We start from the raw sequence: 22,233 nt of genomic DNA, 5'->3' as shown, positions 1-22,233 counted from the left end.
GACACTGGAAGTTTTTTAGATGTTGGCTAACCATCAGTCTGAAGTAGTGTGGGGCTTCCTGGCTAAGCAGGGGGCTGGACTAGAAGACCTCTATGGTCCCTTCCAACTCTGTGGTTGTTCTTTGCTCTTTCTTATCTTCATTGCAACTTTTAACCCAAGGCAAAAGATGGGGGGGGGGGGAATAGGGATCCCTCCGACCCAACCCGGGAGCGATCTCCGGCTCCCCCACCCCGTTCTCCGGGGGAGGGGGGTTTCCCGCCGCCCAAGCGCAGGCTTGCGGGGAGGAGCGGGCGGCACTCTGCGCGTCCTCAGAGGCTCCGCGGGAGAAGCGGCCCCGGGCAGCTGCGAAGCCCCACCTCGGCTTGGGCGGTCCGGGGCGGCCCCAACCCCGCTGCCTTCCCGTCTGAACCCGCCCCGGCAATCCAGAGCGGGCGGACGAGCGACCCGGCAGGAGCTCCGACCGCGCCGATGCGGCTCCCGTGGCAGCCGCAGCTGCTGGCCCACCTGGCCGGGCTGGTGTTGGCCTCAGGTGAGGGGCAGGAGTGGGAGGGGTCGCCTGCAAGCTAAGGAAAGGGGGGGTCCCTCCTGGCGGGAGCCCATCATCCCCGGCCCCTTGCGCTTTCCCGGAATTGGCGTTGCGCCTTCCTTGCGCAGCCCGCCGCCTTTCAGGGGGGTGGGTGGGGGTGGATAATGGAATGGGGGCGTTTCGACTACAAAGCCCATCCTCTCCTGGCCAGGCGTTCAGCTGAAGCGCTGAATAATTGCACTTCCCAGAAGTCAAACCTCAAAGGGGCCACGCTTTCGCCACTTCTACTTTACTGGCATTTTATAGGCAAGGGGGGTGGATCGTTGCTGCCCTGGGACGTGATGCCAGGAGTAGTCAGAGTAGTAATGGAGTAGTAGAACCTAAGAAGAGCCCTGCTGAAACGGACCAAAGCCCATCGAGTCCAGCATTCTGTCCATGGGGATCTTGAACAGAAAGAGGAGGCAAAACCCTCCCTTTCTCTGGACCCCCAACAAATGCGACCCAAAGGAACCCTGCCTGCTTCAACCCAGAGTGAGAGAGAAAGAGAGAGAGAGGGAAGGAAGGAAAAGAAAAGGAAGGTGGGAGAAAGGGAAAGAAGGAAAAAGGAAACAATGGTAGTCCAGGTATAAATAAGCAATTCAATCACGTTAGAAACCAGTCAATATAAATTGTAGGAGTATAGCCAACAAGTTACAGTCATACGGTCCTTAGTGGGTGATGGGAAGGATGAGAAGATTAATAGTAGCGCAGCTTTATAGTTTGACAGTGTTGAGGGAATTGTTTGTTTAGCGGAGTGATGGCGTTTGGGGGAAAAACTGTTCTTGTGTCTAGTTGTCTTGGAGTGCAGGGCTCTGTAGCGATGTTTTGAGGGGAGGAGTTGAAACAGTTTGTGTCCAGGATGCGAGGGGTCAGTCAATATTTTCCCAGTTTTTTGACTCAGTATACAGGTTCTCAACGGAAGGCTGGTTGGTAACAATTGTTTTTTCTGCAGTTCTGATTCTCCTCTGAAGTCCGTGTCGGTCCTGTTGGGTTGCAGAACCAAACCAGACAGTTATAGAGGTGCAGATGACAGACTCAATTATTCCTCTGTAGAACTGGATCCGCAGCTCTTTGGACAGTAGGAACTTTCTGAGTTGGCGCAGAAAGAGCATTCTTTGTTGTGCTTTTTTGATGACATTCTTGATGTGAGGTTTTAGATTTTAGATCTTGTGATATGGTTGAACCTAGAAATTTGAAGGTCTCTACTGTTGCTACTGTTTTGTCTGGTATCGTAAGAGGTGGAAGGGTGGAAGGGTTTCTCCTAAAGTCTACCACCATTTCCACGATTTTGAGTGTACAGTGTTCCCTCGATTTTCACGGGTTCGAACTTCGCGAACAGCCTATACCACGGTTTTTCAAAAAATATTAATTAAACAATACTTCACAGTTTTTTTCCCATACCACGATTTTTCCCACCTGATGATGTCATATGTCATCGCCAAACTAATAATTTTTGCAAATAAATAAAAATAATAATTTTTGTTAATAAATAATTATGTTTATAAATATCAGGATTACTAAGTGTCTTATTCAATGGTGAGTACGAGTAATAATGGTGAGTAAATGGTTGTTAAGGGAATGGGAAATTGCAGTTTAGGGGTTTAAAGTGTTAAGGGAAGGCTTGTGATACTGTTCATAGCCCAAAATTGTGTATTTACTTCCGCATCTCTACTTCGCGGAAATTCGACTTTCGCGGGCGGTCTCGGAACGCATCCCCCGTGGAAATTGAGGGAACACTGTATTCAGTTCCAGATTGTTCAGGTCGCACCACAAGGCTAGTTGTATGTGCTTTCATCGTTGTCTCGAATGAATCTGGTCACTGGGTATCATCTGCGAACTTCAGTAGTTGAACAGATGGATCATTAGAGATGCAGTTATTGCTACAGAGAGAGAGAAGATAAATGGAGAGAGCGCACAGCCTTGAGTTGCCCCTGTGCTAATTGTACAGGTAGCTGGTGTGATTCTGCTTAGCTTCACCTGCTGCTTCCTGTTTGTTAGGAAGCCTATGATCCACTTACAAGCGTGTGCAGGTACAGCTGGTTCAGCTCAGTTAGAAGAGTGTCTGGAATGATGGTGTTGAATGCTGAACTAAAGTCTACAAAGAGGACCCTTGTGTAGGTCTTTGGAGATTCCAGATGTAAAAGCAAATAATGCGTGCAATTGGGGAACCCACAGGGAGGGTGGAGGCCCTGTTTCCTCCCGGGAGATTCCTAGAGAGGCCCCACGGAGGCTTCTCCCCACCTTTTCCGGCCCTGTTTCCTCTCAGAAGATTCCTAGAGAGGCCCCACGGAGGCTTCTCCCTGCCTTTTCCGGCGACAGTTTTGGAGGCTCGGGTTTGTAAGTGGAAAAAGGTTCTTGAGAAGAGGCAAAAAAAAATTGAACTCCCGTTTCTTATCTAGAAAAGTTCGTAAGTAGAGGCCTTCTTAGGTAGAGGCACCACTGTACATTCAGGTCTTGACTCCAGAAACGTCTGGTCGGCTCTTGTTCTCTTTCATGGCATTTTTCCTGCAAATTGTTTCTGGGCATTTTGCCAACCCCGGTAAGATCATTGTTATCTACAAGTCTGTTTTCTCGTAATTGAGTTATTATTTCGTGGATTTGTGCTGGCTGTTAATGAAGTTGAATTAACAGCCGGTGTTCAGAAAAGACTGCCTTAAACTGTATTTGGGTTTAAAGACTACTAAGAAAGCTCATAAATAGTCCTTAATTAGTAAACTAAGGTTTGTACAAACTTTGTGTGTGTTGCGTTCTTTGTGGTCTGTAGCTGGGGCAAAACAATTACTAAGACTGTATTACTATTCTTCTTCTCTTATTCTTCTTCTCTTCCTTACTAGTATATATCTCTTCCCACTTATTACTATAACCATGTTGCTTTTATCTTTCAATTTATATTGTTTTTTATTTGTTTCCTAGTACGATTTGATAACTTATTAGTAATGATTTGATAGCTTATTAGTTATTAATGTATTTTATTCTCCTTATGTACACTGAGAACATATACACCAAAGATACACTACTCTACTCTACTCCATTCTAAATTCTATTCTAAATTCTATTCTATTTTCTATCCTTTCCTTCCTTCAAATATTTATTCTATTCTATTATCAGGCTTGGGTGTGATTCTATTCTAATCTTACAGAGGGATAGAAAGTGGTAAGAAAGTGAGACAGTCTCAAAATGGGTGGACAGTGCAGTCAGGTGGTAGGGAAAGCAAGTAGGATGCTTGGCTGCATAGCTAGAGGTATAACAAGCAGGAAGAGGGAGATTGTGATCCCCTTATATAGAGCGCTGGTGAGACCACATTTGGAATAATACTGTGTTCAGTTCTGGAGACCTCACCTACAAAAAGATATTGACAAAATTGAATGGGTCCAAAGACGGGCTACAAGAATGGTGGAAGGTCTTAAGCATAAAACGTATCAGAAAAGACTTCATGGACTCAATCTGTAGAGTCTGGAGGACAGAAGGAAAAGGGGGGACATGATCGAAACATTTAAATAGGTTAAAGGGTTAAATAAGGTTCAGGAGGGAAGTGTTTTTAATAGGAAAGTGAACACAAGAACAAGGGGACACAATCTGAAGTTAGTTGGGGGAAAGATCAAAAGCAACATGAGAAAATATTATTTGACTGAAAGAGCAGTAGATCCTTGGAACAAACTTCCAGCAGACATGGTAGATAAATCCACAGTAACCGAATGTAAACATGCCTGGGATAAACATATATCCTTTCTAAGATAAAATACAGGAAATAGTATAAGGGCAGACTAGATGGACCATGAGGTCTTTTTCTGCCGTCAGTCTTCTATGTTTCTATGTAATCAGATGGACTCACAGGGCAACTCACATAGCTTGCTAAACCACAGCTTAGTTTAATGGTGGTTTGTGGGAGGCGGGGATGTTTTAAGAAGGTTACTTATTCCTGGCTCGTGTAGGCTCTTCCCCTCACCCCAATTCCAGAGCCCTCCACCAAACTCTGCCGACCTTTTCTGGGTTGAAACTCCTGCCCACTCAATTTCGACGGTTCAGCCCCTTCCTGTCCCCTTCTCCCCACCCATCCTGTGACGGAATCCTCTAAGATCTGGTCTCTGAAGTCGAACCCCTGAGAGATCTCCTGGAAATCAAAGCCTCTGAATCACTCCGCTCTGAGTCACCGTCCCTGCCTTGTCTTTGAAGGGGAGGGGGAGGGGAAAGAGAAAGGGAGGAGGAATGGAAGGAAGGAAAGAAAGAAGGTGAAGGAAGGGAGGAGAAGGGGAAAGAAAGGAATGGAAGGAAGGAAGGAAAAAAGGAAGGAAAGAAAGAAGGTGAAGGAAGGGGGGAGAAGGGGAAAGAAAGGAATGGAAGGAAGGAAGGAAGGAAAAAAGGAAGGAAAGAAAGAAGGTGAAGGAAGGGAGGAGAAGGGGAAAGAAAGGAATGGAAGGAAGGAAGGAAAAAAGGAAGGAAAGAAAGAAGGTGAAGGAAGGGGGGAGAAGGGGAAAGAAAGGAATGGAAGGAAGGAGGGAAGGAAGGGAGGAAAGAGGAAAGGAGGAAAGGAGGAGGGCAAAAGAAAGGAAATGGAAGTAGGAAGGAAAGGAATGGAAGGAAAGGAAGGAAGGAAGGTGAAGGAAGGAAGGAGAAGGGGAAAGAAAGGAATGGAAAAAAAGAAGAGAGGGAAGGAAGGAGGAAAGGAAGGAAGGAAGGAGGAAACAAAGGAAAGGAAGGGAGGGAGGAGGAAATAGGAAAGGAAGGAAGGAGAAAGGCAAAAGAAAGGAAATGGAAGTAGGAAAGAAAGGAATGGAAGGAAAGGAAGGAAGGAATGAAGGAAGGAAGGTGAAGGAAGGAAGGAAGGAGAAGGGGAAAGAAAGGAATGGAAAAAAGAAGGGAGGGAAGGAAGAAAGGAAGGAGGAAAGCAAGAAAGGAAGGAGGAAACAAAGGAAAGGAAGGAAAGAAGGAGAAAGAGGAAAGGAAGGAAGGAGAAGGAAAGAGGAGAGGAAAAGGGAGGGTGCCCTTGGCAAGCGAGCCCTGGCTCACCTCTCCTCCTGCCTTTCTTCCCACCTAGGGGGCGCTCTGCCCTCCTTGCCTTCCCCTGCCAACATCAGTTACATCTTCGATGACGGCGGCTGCACCTTGAGTGTCCGGTGGGATCCAATCCAGCTGCCCTGTGGGGATTCCTACGACCTGATGTATTACACGGCTCTCTTGGATGGCAAAACAGAGTCAGACCAGGTGAGCTGACATAGTAGTCCTCGATGTACAACCTCAATGGAGCTTCAAATGCATGTTGCGAAGTGAGCCATCAAGAGTGGAGCATGTTAGTACATGGTATTCACCTGTTTTTGGGGTTGCCGTGTATTAAACTGCGAATGGTAGCTTATAACTGTAAAGTTGTAATATGTCCTTAAGAGCTTTGCCTGGTTTGACCATAAGAGGGCACCAGTATCTTTCCCTATGGGGGGAGTATACTTTGAGATATTCTTAGCTGTGTGCAGTTGAACATCAGTCAAAAAACTCTTCACATGCTCTCTTTCTCCGGAGGAACAAACATTGGCTTTTTGCAAAGGAAACCTCCCAACCCCCTTATATACACCCTTGGAGTGCAGACTATGTACAGCTGTGCTCACTTCCTCCTTCTGAGCTTTCGTAACTGCTCTTGCCTCCCCTGCATCCTTCTTACCCATATATTCAGGATCGGATCCCTTATCTCCTCTTCCTCCTCAGACCCAGGCAAATCCCCAGTTGGGGTCCGCAAAGCCCAGTCGGGGGTTCTATAGCCTCTGCAGGCTCCTCACACTCTATCTCTCCCTCCTCCTCCTCCTCCTCCTCCTCCTCCTCCTCCTCACTGTCCGACTCCTCCGACAGCCACACAGACCGACCCTGCCCAGATGGCCCCAGTTCAGCAGGCTCGAAGTCTGTTATCAGAGGACCTGGCTGCGATCCAGCCACAACACAGTCCAGTACCGGGATGCAGATTGTGGGTTGTGGACTCCAGCCCCGATCTAGCAAATGTATTTATTTATTTATTAGATTTCTATCTCGTCCTTCTACTTGGACTCAGGGCAGCTCACAACAAAGGTCAATATAACACATATAAGAAATCTAAATTAAAATACACTCTAAAAACCCCAATACTTAAAATTAATTAATCGCATTCATCTCGTCATGCACTGTACATTCAGTCATAGACCGGGGCTAGATGTTAAGACTCAGTGGCCCCAAGCCTGTCGGATGAGCCAGGGTGGCGCAGCAGGTGGAGTGCTGTACTGCAGGCCACTGAAGCTGACTGTAGATCTGAAGGTCAGCGGTTCAAATCTCATCACCGGCTCAAGGTTGACTCAGCCTTCCTTCCTTCCGAGGTGGGTAAAATGAGGACCCGGATTGTGGGGGCAATATTGCTGGCTCTGTTAAAAAGTGCCATTGCTAACATGTTGTAAGCTGCCCTGAGTCTAAGGAGAAGGGCAGCATAAAAATTGAATAAGTAAGTAAGTAAATAAATAAACAAACAAACAAACAAAGGTGAGTTTTTAAAACCTTGCAGAAGGTGCAGAGAGTGGGGTGAAGCTGAGAGAGAGAGAGAGAGAAAAGGAGAGATGGAATGGGGCAGGGAATGACTGAGGATCACCCTGTTATGCCTAAACACTCTTCCCTTTCCCATCCTTAGGTATGGAGACCAGAACCGCACAGGAAAATGGCGGTCCTTCTAGGGAAAAATATGTCTTTTCTGCTGCGCGCAGAATGTTTTATCGATAACAGGAAAGGAGAATTGTTTCAGATCCCTCTGCAACAAAAAGGTAAATATTCGGCTGTTGGGTGTATTATTATTATTATTATTATTATTATTATTATTATTATTATTATTATTATTTATTAGATTTGTATGCCGCCCCTTTCCATAAACTCGTATGCAGATGTTCCTGTAAGAATGAGATGTCCCCGAGTAATTGCCCCCCAAGATTTAAACATTTATTTAATTTTATATATTTATTTAATTCAACCAAGCATGTATGAGAAGCATCTCAGACCTCTTTGCTAGAAACCAACTGCCGTTTCTGGAGCCCAACTGGCAACGAGGCTGGGAGCTTTTCAAAACCAGCCCCTGAATTGGGGCCTGGCAGCACCCGAGAATTGAAGGCACAAGAGAGTTTGGGAGGATGCAGGGTGAGAGCCTAGGAGGGGTTCTGGATCCAGTGGTGGGTTGCTTCCAGATTGGACCGGTTCTTTAGAACTGGTAGTGGAAGTTTGCCGGTGGTCCATGCTCCCGAACCAGTCCTCCAATCCCTTTGTGCATACGCAGAAGGTCATTTTGGTGAAGTGACATAAGCATGTGCACAAAACATGCACTTCTGCAACCCCTGATAGTTCCCTACCTGATGATTCTTGTCTGCTTCTTTTAATTGCAAACCCCTTAGAACAGGGGAGGCCCTCCAGTCCTGCTCACCTTACAATACTGGTTAAGGAATTCGAGCAGTTGAAGTCTACAAGCAGCGGAGGTTGGAAAACCCTGCCAACCCTTAGGGATGGACAAGGCCAGGGGCAGGCAAAGTTGGCTCTTCAACTTTGTGGACTTCAACTCCCAGAATTCCTGAGCCAAACATGGTAACTCAGGAATTCTGGGAGTTGAGGTCCACATGTCATAGTAGAGCCACCTTTGCCTACCCCTGGCTCAGGCCATTTTGGACAGGCGAATTTAAGCTAGGAATCTCAGACCTGGGGAATGGAAGGCTTTTCTCCCTGCTTTTTGGGCAAGCGTGGATCAATAAGCAGCGGGGTAGACTTATCTTCTGGGTTTGCCCTTTGTAGGGATGGCAGAGACGGGAGCGACAAACGTCAGCTGCATTTGTCATAACGCGGAATGGATGGCGTGTTCGTGGAGGCGTGGAAGACAATCGCCTCGGGACACCAGCTACCATCTCTCCTTCTGGTTTGTATTGGGAAATCCCGTCCTTTTCCTGGCCCGAAAAAGAGCCCGTTTCATCTACAGGGGAGTCCCCGGCGTACGATCTGGCAAATGAGTCTCAGATTTTGTTGCTAAGCGGAACAGCTACGTGGATATTGCCACATTGGGTGACCTTTCTTGCCCGAGGGATTAAGTGAATCTCAGCAGTTCTTAAATTAGCAACCCAGTTGTTAAGTGGATCTACTTCCCCTTGACTTTAGTTGCCAGAAGGTCACAAAGCGAGGATCACATGACAAACCGCCCCCTGCAATTGTCAGTATGAGTCGGTTGCAAAGCATCCGAATTTCCATCATAGGGACGCTGGAACAGTCATAGGTGTGAATAAGCAGTCATAAGTCATTTTTCCCCAGCGCCGTTGTAAGTTCAAATGGTCACTAAATTTATTTATTTATTTGTTTGTTTGCTTATTTATTCGACTTGTATGCTGCCCAATCCCAAAGGACTCAGGGCGGCTTACAACAGTATGAAAATTACAAAGGCAATAAAAAGAAGTCAAATATAACAACTATAAACTATAAAATCTTAATTTAAAAATATAGTCCCATTAACATGTATACATAACATTAATACAATATGGCCATGATAGCCTTAATATCAATAATTAAGTGTTGGACCTCATGATTCTTGACAAATGTCTCTTTTTCTTTTATGCACACTGAGAGCATCTGCACCAAAGACAAATTCCTTGTGTGTCCAATCACACTTGGCCAATAAAATTCTATTCTATTCTATTCTATTCTATTCTGCTCTACTCTACTCTACTCTATTCTAATGTCTCTTTTCTTTTATGCACACTGAGAGCATCTGCACCAAAGACAAATTCCTTGTGTGTCCAATCACACTTGGCCAATAAAGAATTCTATTCTATTCAAAATTCATGGGCCCAAGGCCTACCGGCAAAGCCAGGTCTTCGTGGCCTTGCGAAAGGCCAGCAGGGTGGGAGGAGTACAGACATCGGGGGAAGTTGGTTCCATAGAGCTGGGGCAGCCACAGAGAAGGCCCTCCTCCGTGGTCCTCCCTGAGCCATGGAGGGCTTTATAGGTAATAACCAACACATTGAATTGTGCCCGGAGACTAAGGTGTTATATGGGAGTACCGAGGCATACCCATAACGGTTCTTGCAGCTGCATTCTGGACTAAATGAATGTGTTGTAAGTCAACTCTCTGTATTCAATAGGCTTTGGTATTTTTTTCAGGGGTAGGCAAAGTAGACTCCTCTAGGACTTGTGGACTTCAACTCCTAGAATCCCTGAGCCAAGCATGCTAGCTCAGGAATTCAGGGAGTTGAAGTCCACATGTCCTAGAAGAGTCAACTTTGCCTACCGCTGGCCCAGGCCATTTTGGACAGGTGAATTTAAGCTGGGAATTTCAGACCCGGGGAATGGAAGGTTTTTCTCCCCGCTTTTTGGGCAAGCTTTTTTCACCCTCTGAAGTTCCAGGACAGAACTGTAAAAGGTTTTAATGTTCAAGTGTTTATCGCTCTTGAAATCCACTTGGATGCTTTCGGAGTGGAAACTCTGAAGAAAGGTCCCGGAATAGCTGAGCTTTTCCACCATCGAGAGACAGATTAAATGAAGGGAGATAATTAAACGCTCTTTCTGCAGCTTGGGCCTGTCAGCGACACCCACCAGACCGATTCCCAACACAACACATCTAAGCGGTCGTGGGTGGCAAGTTCCACCCTCAAGTTTTCTTTTAAAATCTGGTTTAAATCATTTATTTACTTACGCCACCCCTCTCTGTTCCTGTGTTTTGTGCCCCGTCCCAGACCTTAAAATTGTGCTGCAGATGAAATTAAAATGATGCGATGATGTTGTTTGTTTAAGGGAAGGGGGCTTCAATTCGCCGCTCTGAGTCGCCATGAGAAGGGTGGCATAGACATCGAATTAATAAATTAATAAAATAAATAAAATGTTCTTGGAAAGTCTTCGGGCAGACAATCAATCTCTACAGCTTATTCAAAGGAAGAGTTGCTAGAAGAATTGCCTCTAATAATAGAACAACTGCATTCCAAATCCTTAGTAATTCATAATATTTATCTTGTCTTTTGAACCTTACTAGAGAAAATGGGGATATTAGAAAACGATTCATCTTTGAAGTCGTGATAGTTTTTAGCTGTAACAGACAATAACAATAGCAATAGCAATAACAATAACAACAACAACAATAATAATAATAATTTATTAGATCTGAAGACTCAGGGCGGCTCACAAAAATAAAACAATACAGAAACAAATCTAATTATTAAAACCCATTTTCTTAAAACCAGTCGATACTACAGAATCATAACCACTCATAACTTTAATGGTCAGAAAGGGGGTTACATTACAGTAGTTGCCCCATGCCTGGCAACATAGATAGGTCTTCAAGCTCTTGCGAAAGGCGAGGCGGGTGGGAGTAATTTGAATCTCCGGGGGGAGTTGATTCCATAGTGCCGGGGGCCCCACAGAGAAGGCTCTTCCCCTAGGCCCTGCCAGACGACATTGTTTAGTCAACAGGACCTGGAGAAAGCCAACTCTGTGGGACCTGATCGGCCGCTGGGATTTATGCAGCAGACATGCCTGCTATTCCAGGATTAATACATTAATACATTCTTTTGGTTTAGATTGGCTGTAAACACACATGATTATTCTGCTGCATAGTATATAAGTATGTAAGTATATATAAGGGCAGACTAGATGGATTATAAAGTATAAGGCCTAGAAAGCCTAGAACTACGGCGCCTAAAACATGATTTGAGTATTGCCCACAAGATCATATGCTGCAACGTCCTACCGCTCAATGACTACTTCAGCTTCAACTGCAACAACACAAGAGCACGCAACAGATTCAAACTCAATACGAACTGCGCCAAACTTAACTGTAAAAAATATGATTTCAACAATCAAGTTATCGAAGCGTGGAACTCATTGCCGGACTCAATTGTGTCAATCCCCAACCCCCAACACTTCTCCCTTAGACTTTCCACGATTGACCTCTCCAGGTTCCTAAGAGGCCAGTAAGGGGCGTACATAAGTGCACTGGTGTGCCTTTCGTCCCCTGTCCAATTGTCTTTCCTTTCTTCCACCTATCATATATATTCTCTTCCTTTCATATATCCTCTCCTCTAAGTTCATTTTTACTCTTATATATATTACCACATGTCTATTTTCTTCCTTTGTATTTGTGTATTGGACAAATGAATAAAATAAAAATAAAAAATAAATATTTTTCTGCTGTCAATCTTCTATGTTTCTATGTTTCTCTTGCTCACATCTGTTTTTTCATCCCACCTTCAGGCACGAGCATATGGAAGAACCGCAGCTGTGCGCAAATCACAGTGTGGATGGAGACACCTTCCGATGTGTTTTTCGCATCAACTGTTCTGGAGTGCGCACCCTGAGTCTTTCCCTCTGGAGCAATTCTCAAGACATCCAGCCGGTGTGCGTGAAGATGAAGGAAGGTACAAAACAGCCCGGTAGGTTTTGCCTCTTGGTGGGCCCAGCCTCTGGAAGGAAATGAAGGGAGGGAAAGACCCTCCTCCCGTGGACAGTCCCAGTTTTGAAAGAAGATCTCCTTCCAGCCCCTCTAGATCAGGGGTAGGCAAACGTGGCTCTTCTATGACTTGTGGACTCCAACTCCCAGAATTCCCTGAGCCAAGCATGCCAACTGAGGAATTCTGGGAGTTGAAGTGCACAGGTCATAGAAGAGCCGACTTTGCCTACCCCGGTCTAGATGCTTTTCATTCCAACCTTTAGAGCTAGAGCCATCAAGAGGAGAACCCAAGTTCAGAAATTTAAATTTTTTATCTATACTGATAGTAAAGATCTTAAAAGCTGTAGAGTAATCGGGTCAACAGATAAGTTGACACTATATATGACACTTGATAAGTACATAGATATGCACTTGTTTTTTCTTTTTTTACTTCTTTCTTTCTCTTTTTATTTCTCCTCTTCTTTTACCCTCTTTTTTTCGTTTCTTCCCCCTCTTTTTCTTTAACTTTCTTTCCTTTTATATACAGTATATAAGTGTGTATTTTGACTTAGGATTATATATTCAAAATTTATAGAAACAAAAACATAGAAGATTGACGGCAGAAAAAGACCTCCTGGTCCATCTAGTCTGCCCTTCTACTATTTCCTGTATTTTATCTTAAGATGGATCTATGTTTATCCCAGGCATGTTTCAATTCAGTTCCTGTGGATTGACAATGGGTGTCTGACTAAATACTTTTTTCCCCATTGTGCTTGAGGGACCGCCTTAGAAACCTAGAAACCTAGAAGATGGATGGCAGAAAAAGACCTCCTGGTCCATCTAGTCTGCCCTTAATAGTATTTCCTGTATTTTATCTTAGGGTGGATCTGTGTTTATCCCAGGCATGTTTAAATTCAGTTCCTGTGGATTTACCAACCCCGTCTGCTTGGAGTTTGCTCCAAGCATCTACTACTCTTTCAGTAAAATATTTTCCCACGTTGCTTCAGATCTCTCACCAAACTAACCTCCAATTGTGTCCCCTTGTTCTTGTGTTCACTTTCCTATTAAAAACACTTCCCTCCTGAACCTTATTTAACCCTTTGACATATTTAAATGTTTCGATCATGTCCCCCCCTTTCCCTTCTGTCCTCCAGACTATACAGATGGAGTTCATTAAGTCTTTCCTGATACGTTTTATGCTTAAGACCTTCCACCATTCTTGTAGCCCGTCTTTGGACCTCTTCAATTTTATCCATATCTTTTTGTAGGTCTCCAGAACTGAGCACAGTATTCCAAACGTGGTCTCACCAGCGCTCTATATAGCGGGATCACAATCTCCCAATTTATACACATTTTTATTGATATCTGCACTGTCCTTTTATGTTATGTATTCCCCGCCCATTTATCTTCAATAAAGTTTATAAATGGTTATAATAAAGCCCTTATTTCAGAAGAGATGCACATTCAAATTAATCATTGAATGGAAACTGACCCACTGAACCTCAGGCGAGCAGAAAAATTACCGTAGAAGGGAATAAAATGGAAATGATAGTTGATCGACCTCGGTGTGTTTGTAGGAATCGTGAGGGTGACATTGAGAACAAGAATGCAACACCTCCTTCTCTGGTTTCTTTTAGATTATCCAGTAAAACTTGACCCACCATCCAATCTGCGCATCGAAAAAGGCCAGAATGTTTTTTTCCTATTGTGGGATGCTCCCCGCTCCTGGAAAGGTATATGCTATAATGTGGATGTGGATGGCGAAAGGAGCGAGGTAAGCTGCCTCTTTGTATTGAGTTTCTTTCTTTTTTAAAAGCTGCCTTCGACCGCTGGGAATCTCTTGCATGGAATGTGGAGACCACCATCTCGAGTGGTGTGCAAACTGCTTTGAGGCCCCATCTGTGCTACAATTAAACCACCATAATTTCATCCTGAGCACTGCAGGCTCCTTCAGCTAACTGCTAGCTGCAGTTCAGGGGTTCAAATCTCACCACCAGCTCAAGGTTGACTCGGCCTTCCATCTTTCCGAGGTGGTTAAATTGTTGGGGGCAAGAGGCTGATTCTGTAAACCGCTTAAAAGCCCTATGAAGCGGTATATACGTCTAAATGATATTGCTATTCTTTCCTTCCTTCCTTCCTTCCTTCCTTCCTTCCTACCTTCCTTCTTTCCTTCCCAGGTGGGTCAAATGAGGACCCACATTATTGGGGGCAAGAGGCTGATTCTGTTAACCACTTAGGGAGGGCTGTAAAAGCACTATGAAGCAGTATATAAGTCTAAATGCTATTGCTATTCTTTCCTTCCTTCCTTCCTTCCTTCCTTCCTACCTTCCTACCTTCCTTCTTTCCTTCCCAGGTGGGTCAAATGAGGACCCACATTATTGGGGGCAAGAGGCTGATTCTGTAAACCGCTTAAGGAGGGCTGTAAAAGCACTATGAAGCGGTATATAAGTCTAAATGCTATTGCTATTCCTTCCTTCCTTCTATCCTTCCTTCCTTCCTTCCGAACTGGTTCAAATGGGGACACAGATTGTTGGGGGTAAGAGGCTGATTCTGTAAACCGCTTAGAGAGTGCTGTAAAGTACTGTGAAGTGGTATATAAATCTAATAATAATAATAGTAATAATAATTTATTAGACTTGTATGCCGCCCCTCTCCGAAGACTCAGGGCAGCTCACAACAACAATGGAACAATACAGATACAAACCTAATAATTAAAACTATAACTTAAACTATAACTAAATGCTATTGCTATTTTACCAATGGTTGGGGAAAAGGGGGGGGGGGAAAGGAATGTACAATAATTTATATTTTTAAGCAACTAAATACCCAGATGACACAGTGTTTATTGAGCACCAAGAAATGTATTTAATAGAAAAGCAATAAAATTAAATAAAAATTAAAAAAACTTGCTGAGCTTGAGAAAACCCCATTCTAGTGATGGTTGAGCAGACGATGAAAAGCTGTCCATTTTTCTTCTAAAGTCTTATGAAGATGGCACCAACGTAACCATCACCCTTGATCCCGAGAAGTATCACACGCTTAGAGTGAGGGCTGTGCTAGCCATCCTTGGAAAAGGGTGCACGGAAGTTCGGGGCCTCTGGAGTGAATGGAGCAAGCCGGTGCACTTGGGTGAGTACCTTTCTCTGAGCAGAAGAGGAGGCAAGACCCTCCCTTTCCCTTGACCTCCAACAAATGGGACCCAAGGGAATCCTGCCTGCCTCAACCAACATAGAGGCGGCACTTGGACATCCCTTTCAATAACCACCTATGATACACTTGGCATCCCTGAATCTGCCTAATCCTGCCTTGAAACTCTCCAGGCTGACAGCTGTCACAACCTCTTCTGGAAGGGAATCCCATCAACCAAGGACCATCTGGGTGAAGAAATATTTCCCTCGGTTTGTCCTCACTTTCTTCCCTATGAGCTTTAGGGAGGGCTCCCTCGTCCTTGTATTGTGTGATAGAGAAAAGAATTTTTCCCTATCCACCTTTTCTATCCCATGCGTGATTTTATACCCTTCGATCGAGTCACCCCTTCAACGCCGTCTTTCAAGGCTGAAGAGACCAAGGCCTTGCAACCTGGTTTCATAAGGGAGGGGCTCCAGGATCTTGTCCTGGTTGTGTTTGGCCTTTGAATTAACTTTATGGCCTCCTCTCTGGGCTGCAGTGACCACTTTCTGTGCCCTTGCTTAAATTTATAGGATTATTTCAGTTACATTCGGATGGAGTATTTATGTCACTCTATTCTGCTAGCTGGGACATCCCTCTGTGGACTTGATGGCAGGACCAGGATCAGCCATATTGAAGGACGACTTTAGTGTCTGGATAGATTGATGGGATTCTTTCCGTTGGTGCTATTCCAGATCTATGTTAACAGGGCATGAGTGGGAATCCTTCGAACCTGGTCTCCAGAGGTTAGAACTGCAGGACCTTGGATAGTTCCAAACCCAGCATGAAAGATGGGTTAGCATGAAAGTGAGGAACTGGGCCCCTGTCTTTCTGAGCCTGTAGCTTCTGCTCAGTCTTTCTGATCTGGTTTACTCCTCCTTGCAATCTATTATTCAGTGGAAACAAGGTTTTCCAGGGGGAATTTCCTGTGTTACCTACTTCCCAATTCTTCTAATTGGAAATGCTTTCAGCATAAGAATCATGCTCTTCTTTCATTTTCAGTTTGTCCTTTGCAAATATTCACAAGGCGGATTAAGGCACACTCAATTTATTATTTAGATTGTCAGCAGGACCATGGGAAGCCCCCCCTGCTCAGTGCCCCCTTGCCCCACCCCCTCTCAGTTATTCCATTCTAGGGAAGCTTCCTTGTTCCGAATATTTTCTGTGTGAAGCGCCAACCACATCCTTTCATTTAACTTAATTTAATTTATTAAACTTTTAAGACGTTTGAGGGCCTCTCTCTTTTCTCTTGGCCAGCAATCTAAATCGGGGTTCCATAAGCAGTTTCCATAGTCTTCCTTGACTGTTCTAAAGGAAAGCCCCCGAGTCTGCGGAGAGGGGCGGCATACAAATCTAAATAATAAATAAAATAAATAAATGAATGATTTAGCAATGGGGGGCTGTTCTTGCATCCTTTTAACTTCATATGGAAACCGCCTCATTGTCCTTGCCTTGTTTTAGGTGAACAGGAACAGTTGGAAACATTGAGCATTATTTTGTTCATCACGATTCCATTATGTGCTACAATCCTGACTATCATTCTCCTTGTTTACCTGAAGAGGTAAGAAACGAATTGCAGAGATCTGGGCATTTGTCATGAAGCCAGGAAACCCCCCCCCCCAAAGGCTTTCATTAAAGATCTCTATCACTTTGCTCAGTTCATGGAAATTAAGTGGGGGGGGGAACTTTCCAATCTGGAATATTCTAATTATTTTGCTCTCTCCACTCCGCAGGATTCAGCTGTTGATCTTCCCGATAATTCCTGACCCTGAAAAGGTTCTGAAACGAATGTTTGAAGATCAGAGGGACGAGTATCTGCCAGTTGACTATCCATCCGAATTCATCATACCCGATAAAATCAGTAAGTGAAGGGAACTCAGGCCATATATATATATATTCTCTGCCTTACAAGGCAAAGGTTGCAGGTTCAAGTCCCAGTGGGTATGGCTAGCTGATGAGGCCAAAATAAGGCCGAAATAGATCTAACCTAGTCTCCCTTAATTTTCAAATTCAGCTTAAACATGTGACATATATATATATATATATATATATATATATATATATATATATATATACACACACACACACACACACACACACACACACACACATATATATATACATATATATATATATATACAGTATATATTCAATATACCAGGGTGTATATTGTTCCTTCAATATACCAGGGTGATCCGACATAAAAAAACATATAGCCCCTCCCTGGTACAGAGCTGGAGGGATCAAGGTCTGGTGGCTCAACTGTTAATTCTCTGCCTTACAAGGCAGAAGCTGCCAGATCGAATCCCAGTAAGGAAGGGTGTGGCTAGCTGATGAGGCCAGAACAAGGCCGAAATGGTGCCATCCTAGTCTCCCTTAATTTTCCCAGAATACCGGTGAAGCATATGGATTGGCTTCACTCAATGTGCCAAGCCACAGAAATGCAAACGTGAATGACTATTAGGCACACTTAGTACTTTGTGTGGTTGTATGGAGACAACCTTGAATGCAAGACCGGTGACATCAACCCCAGCTTAGCCATGAAAGAGAAGAAAGAAACTCAAGGTGCCTTTATTTTCTCAAGGATAAGAGGAGAGAAGAAAAAACTCTGTTTAATAATTATCCCTTAACACAGTGAAAGGCTGCAAATATTTTTACTACCACACTGTGGGTGTGGCTTCCCGGCCATGTGACCAGGTGAGAGTGGCTTGATCATCATGTGACTGGGGGTGGTTTAAAGGTCATGTGACTGGCTTAAAGGTGGCCAACTTGACATCACTTAGGTCAAGAGTTAGGGTTAGGGTGCCTGGCCTCTCCTCGCCTCAAAGAGAGACAATTTCCTTCTCTGTTTACTATTACTGAACATTCAAAATATATTCTTTAATCCCATGTATATATGCCATGGGTGTACTTACATATTACACACAGGCACACAAAAATATACATTATCTACTACATAAACTGCACGTATATATATACACAGACACACACACACAGCTCTTCTAAAATTATACACATTCAACCTCATTTACTGTAATAGGAAAAACATCCACAGAGCCCAGAAGGGAAAAAAAGAAAAAAGAAAAAAAATCATCATTTTTCTACTGATTCTGCGTATGTGACTGTACCTGTAGGAGCCCATCACTGCCTTAACAGTTGAGTTAAAAGAGTATAATAAGTAGAGTAGTTTTTACATAATCTTACTGTTTCATGACCCACCCAACATTTTCAAGAGCAACCTTTCAGGGAACCTAACCAGATTTACCCCTAAGCAGAAATAGAAACATAGAAACATAGAAGACTGACGGCAGAAAAAAACCTCATGGTCCATCTAGTCTGCCCTTATACTATTTCCTGTATTTTATCTTACAATGGATATATGTTTCTCCCAGGCATGTTCTCATTCAGTGACTGTGGATTTACCAACCACGTCTGCTGGAAGTTTGTTCCAAGGATCTACTACTCTTTCAGTGAAATAATATTTTCTCACCTTGCTTTTGATCTTTCCCCCAACTAACTTCAGATTGTGTCCCCTTGTTCTTGGGTTCACTTTCCTATTAAAAACACTTCCCTCCTGAACCTTATTTAACCCTTTGACATATTTAAATGTTTCGATCATGTCCCCCCTATAGTTCTTCCATGGTGTTGGGCTACCGTGCCCTTGAGGGCAACTGAGGACCCTCCTGTTGTCTTTCTCCCTGCCCCATTTCATTGCCCTTGTGTTTGTCTCTCCTTCTAGAAACAGACTTCAGGATGAGCTAGCCAAGGAAAACCCGGTGCCTCTACTTGCAACGCCTACAGGAAATGAGAAATTTCAGGTTGCTCTCTTTTGTATCACACGACGTCTGAATGTAAACCAAGCAAGCCCAATGCTGCAGGACTAGGACTCATCTCAGGAGGCTATGGGTGGCCTCTTGGAGAAGGACCTTTGCACAATTTCCCTTATTGATTGATCACACCTTGATGGATCCAGCAAATACAGGCGGGAGAAGTGGAAATTCACTCTTCAACCTGGCAACTTTCCCTTTGCCCCTTAAGTTATCAAGAACGGAATATCAAGCCATGCGGTAGCTTCTGTGAAGCAACATTGGCGCTAAAGGACTGGGGGGTTTTATACACGTGTGCCAATTCAACAGCAATCAAACTGGCAAAGCTTTTAGCCCCACACACAAACGGTGTGATAGCATCCATTGTTGTTGTTGTTGTTGTAATTATTATTATTATTATTGCCCTTTTCCTCCTGGTTTTAGAATGTAGAAAGTCTAGGAAGAGGCTGACAGATATCTTAATCGCGTAAGTTCGGTTTCGGTGCAGTAGCAGTGATAAGCGTCTTCAGACCACTGGGACCGATAAGACGACACCACAAATCTGAAGCTGAGCGAGATCGTTCTTCGCTTGGCTGGGACCCAAAGGCTGAACGGTTGCACAATTTGTTTGTGAGAAGGTGGATTTATCTTTGCCAGCAAACCTCTGTTTTTCTTCCCTAGAAAACTGAAAAGCCTTGAGATGACTTTGTATGTTTTTTCAGTTCTGTAAACACTTTGTTGAGCTGTACCATTTTATGCAAACAATGAACGATGCTTTTTTTTTCTAATAAAAAACTACTTTCGTTTTATGATATACTCTGCTGGTTAGCGCTTGTAAGTCCCACTCACGGCTGATGTTCTTAAGGGTCGGTGAGCCCTTTTTTTTCATTGATTTGTTCCCAAGTTCGTGGCCCAGTCAGCAAGTAAATCCTGGCTGGGGAATTCTGGGAGTTGAAGTCCAGATATCTTCAAGTTGCCAAGGTTGGGAAACACTGCTCTAAAGCATGGGGTAGGCAAAGTTGGCTCTTCTATGACTTGTGGACTTCAACTCCCAGAATTCCTGAGCCAATCATGCTAGCTGAGGAATTCTGGGAGTTGAAGTCCACATTTATTGATTGATTGATTGATTGATTGATTGATTGATTGGATTTGTATGCCGCCCCTCTCTGGAGACTCGGGGTGGCTAACAGCAACAATAAAGCAGTTTACAATAGTAGTCTGATGTTAGAAATAATTAAAAGCCCATTAATATTTTAAAAAAACACCAAACATACACACCATGCATAGAATTGTAAAGGCCTAGGGGGAAGAGGGTCTCAATTCCCCCATGCCTGATGGCAGAGGTGGGTTTTAAGCAGCTTATGAAAGGCAAGGAGGGTGGGGGCAATTCCAATCTTTGGGGGGAGTTGGTTCCAGAGGGCCGGGGCCGCCACAGAGAAGGCTCTTCCCCTGGGTCCCGCCAAGCGACATTCTTTAGTCGACGGGACCCGGAGAAGATCCACTCTGTGGGACCTAACTGGTCGCTGGGATTCGTGCAGCAGAAGGCGGTCCCTGAGATAATCTGGTCCGGTGCCATGAATGGCTTTATAGGTCATAACCAACACTTTGAATTGTGATCGGAAACTGATCGGCAACCAATGCAGACTGCGGAGTGTTGGTGTGACATGGGCATATTTGGGGAAGCCCATAATTGCTCTCGCAGCTGCATTCTGCACGATCTGAAGTTTCCGAACACTTTTCAAAGGTAGCCCCATGTAGAGAGTTTTACAGTAGTCGAGTTTCGAGGTGATGAGGGCATGAGTGACTGTGAGCAATGACTCCTGGTCCAAATAGGGCTGCAACTGGCGCACCAGGCGAACCTGGGCAAACGCCCCCCTCGCCACAGCTGAAAGGTGTTTCTCTAATGTGAGCTGTGGGTCGAGGAGGACACCCACATGTCATAGAAGCGCCAACTTTCTCTACCCCTGCTCTAAAGGATTCCCAAGGCTTTGGTATCAGGATGTTTCAGTCCCAGAAGAACCCTGGGAACTGCCCAAAGTTGGGGGGAGCTGAGGACAACGTTGAAACAGTCGATGCATTTTTATCAAGCTCCTTATCAACCTTTCTAGACTTGAAGAACTGCCCGGGTGACTTTGTGTCCTCTCTCGCTCTGCTCTGCCCAATGTATTTCATAAGACTTGTTATGGGGAAAAGGAAGATAAAGGCGTATTAGTATGTTTGCTTCCTTGAGTTATTTTAAAATAACTTAGGCAGGGTAAAAAATCTTTTTAAAAATAACCCCTTTTTGCTGCTGGACTTCTGCTTTTGGGCTGCCACCGAGCGATGCTGCTCTCCTGCAAGTGGGTTTGCTTTGCACTGTGTATTTGTCAGTGTTGGAAACAGCAGCTCAAAACTCACCTATTTCCTGCAACTTCCTCCTTCTGATTTCTGCTGTTTCTCCTCGACCTCTTCCTGTTTCATAAACCTGCCAGACCCAACGTAGGCCTTCGACTTCTTCTTTGAGGCAGGGTGTGTTGAGGTAGATGAAGATGGAAACACCGCAGGGTTGCTAAATTGTTAAGTGTACATCCCCATCTTTAGCATAATTACAAAAGTGGCAATAGGCAGGTTGGGCACAAGAATTCACTTGACGTCGTGGTTTGCTTGACCACGATTTAAGAACATAAGAACCTTTTTTTTTTAAATATAATTTTTATTGATTTTTATAAAATGATTACATAAAACAAACATATAACTGTGTACAGTGCGTGTGCCCATCACCTAACAACAAAACACCCCCCTTCACCCCCACCACCCATTACAAGGGATTCAAAATTTTTCTGGTTTGTTTGTCTGTATTTCCTTGGCTCTACCTTGCATTAGATATTACTAAAAGAGTGATTGCAGTTTATTTTTCACATTTACATCACAGATTCTACTCAACATATAACTTTTCACGTTATTCCATCGTACCATCAGCTTCTCCAATTTGTTTTCATCAAAATTGTTTAATCTTATTTCCATAATTTCAAAATGTATGTGATCCACCATGTACCAGTACCAATTCTGTAATGTCCATTTTGTAGAGTCTTTCCAGCCCAATACCACTACTGCTTGAGCACTTTCCAATGCTGCAGTTTTTATTTCCTTGGATTCTCCTAATTTTCTTTGTTTAATTAAAATCGCTATTTCTTTTGTAATTATCCAGTTAATATTTAACATTTTATTAATTTCATTCTGTACTTCTTTCCAAAATGTCTGAATTTCTACACACTCCCAGAACATATGCATAAAAATTCCCTTCTTTTGGCAACCATGCCAACAATTACCCT

General features: G+C 44.0%; 1 protein-coding gene across 1 annotated transcript; it reads left to right on the top strand.

Annotated features, from left to right (window-relative positions):
• Positions 1-395: 395 nt before the first annotated feature.
• Positions 396-19,731, top strand: IL13RA1 (interleukin 13 receptor subunit alpha 1). Its single transcript, XM_070760032.1, has 10 exons — positions 396-529; positions 5,601-5,767; positions 7,200-7,329; positions 8,339-8,459; positions 11,774-11,952; positions 13,586-13,722; positions 14,930-15,077; positions 16,578-16,677; positions 16,850-16,977; positions 18,856-19,731. The coding sequence occupies exons 1-10, from the start codon at positions 469-471 to the stop codon at positions 18,876-18,878; spliced, it is 1,194 nt and encodes a 397-aa protein (XP_070616133.1). The 5' UTR covers positions 396-468; the 3' UTR covers positions 18,879-19,731.
• The last annotated feature ends 2,502 nt before the right edge of the window (positions 19,732-22,233 follow it).

Source organism: Erythrolamprus reginae, chromosome 8 (assembly GCF_031021105.1).
Source record: "Erythrolamprus reginae isolate rEryReg1 chromosome 8, rEryReg1.hap1, whole genome shotgun sequence".
NCBI lineage: Eukaryota > Metazoa > Chordata > Lepidosauria > Squamata > Dipsadidae > Erythrolamprus > Erythrolamprus reginae.
This window is presented reverse-complemented; position numbering and strand designations above follow the sequence as displayed.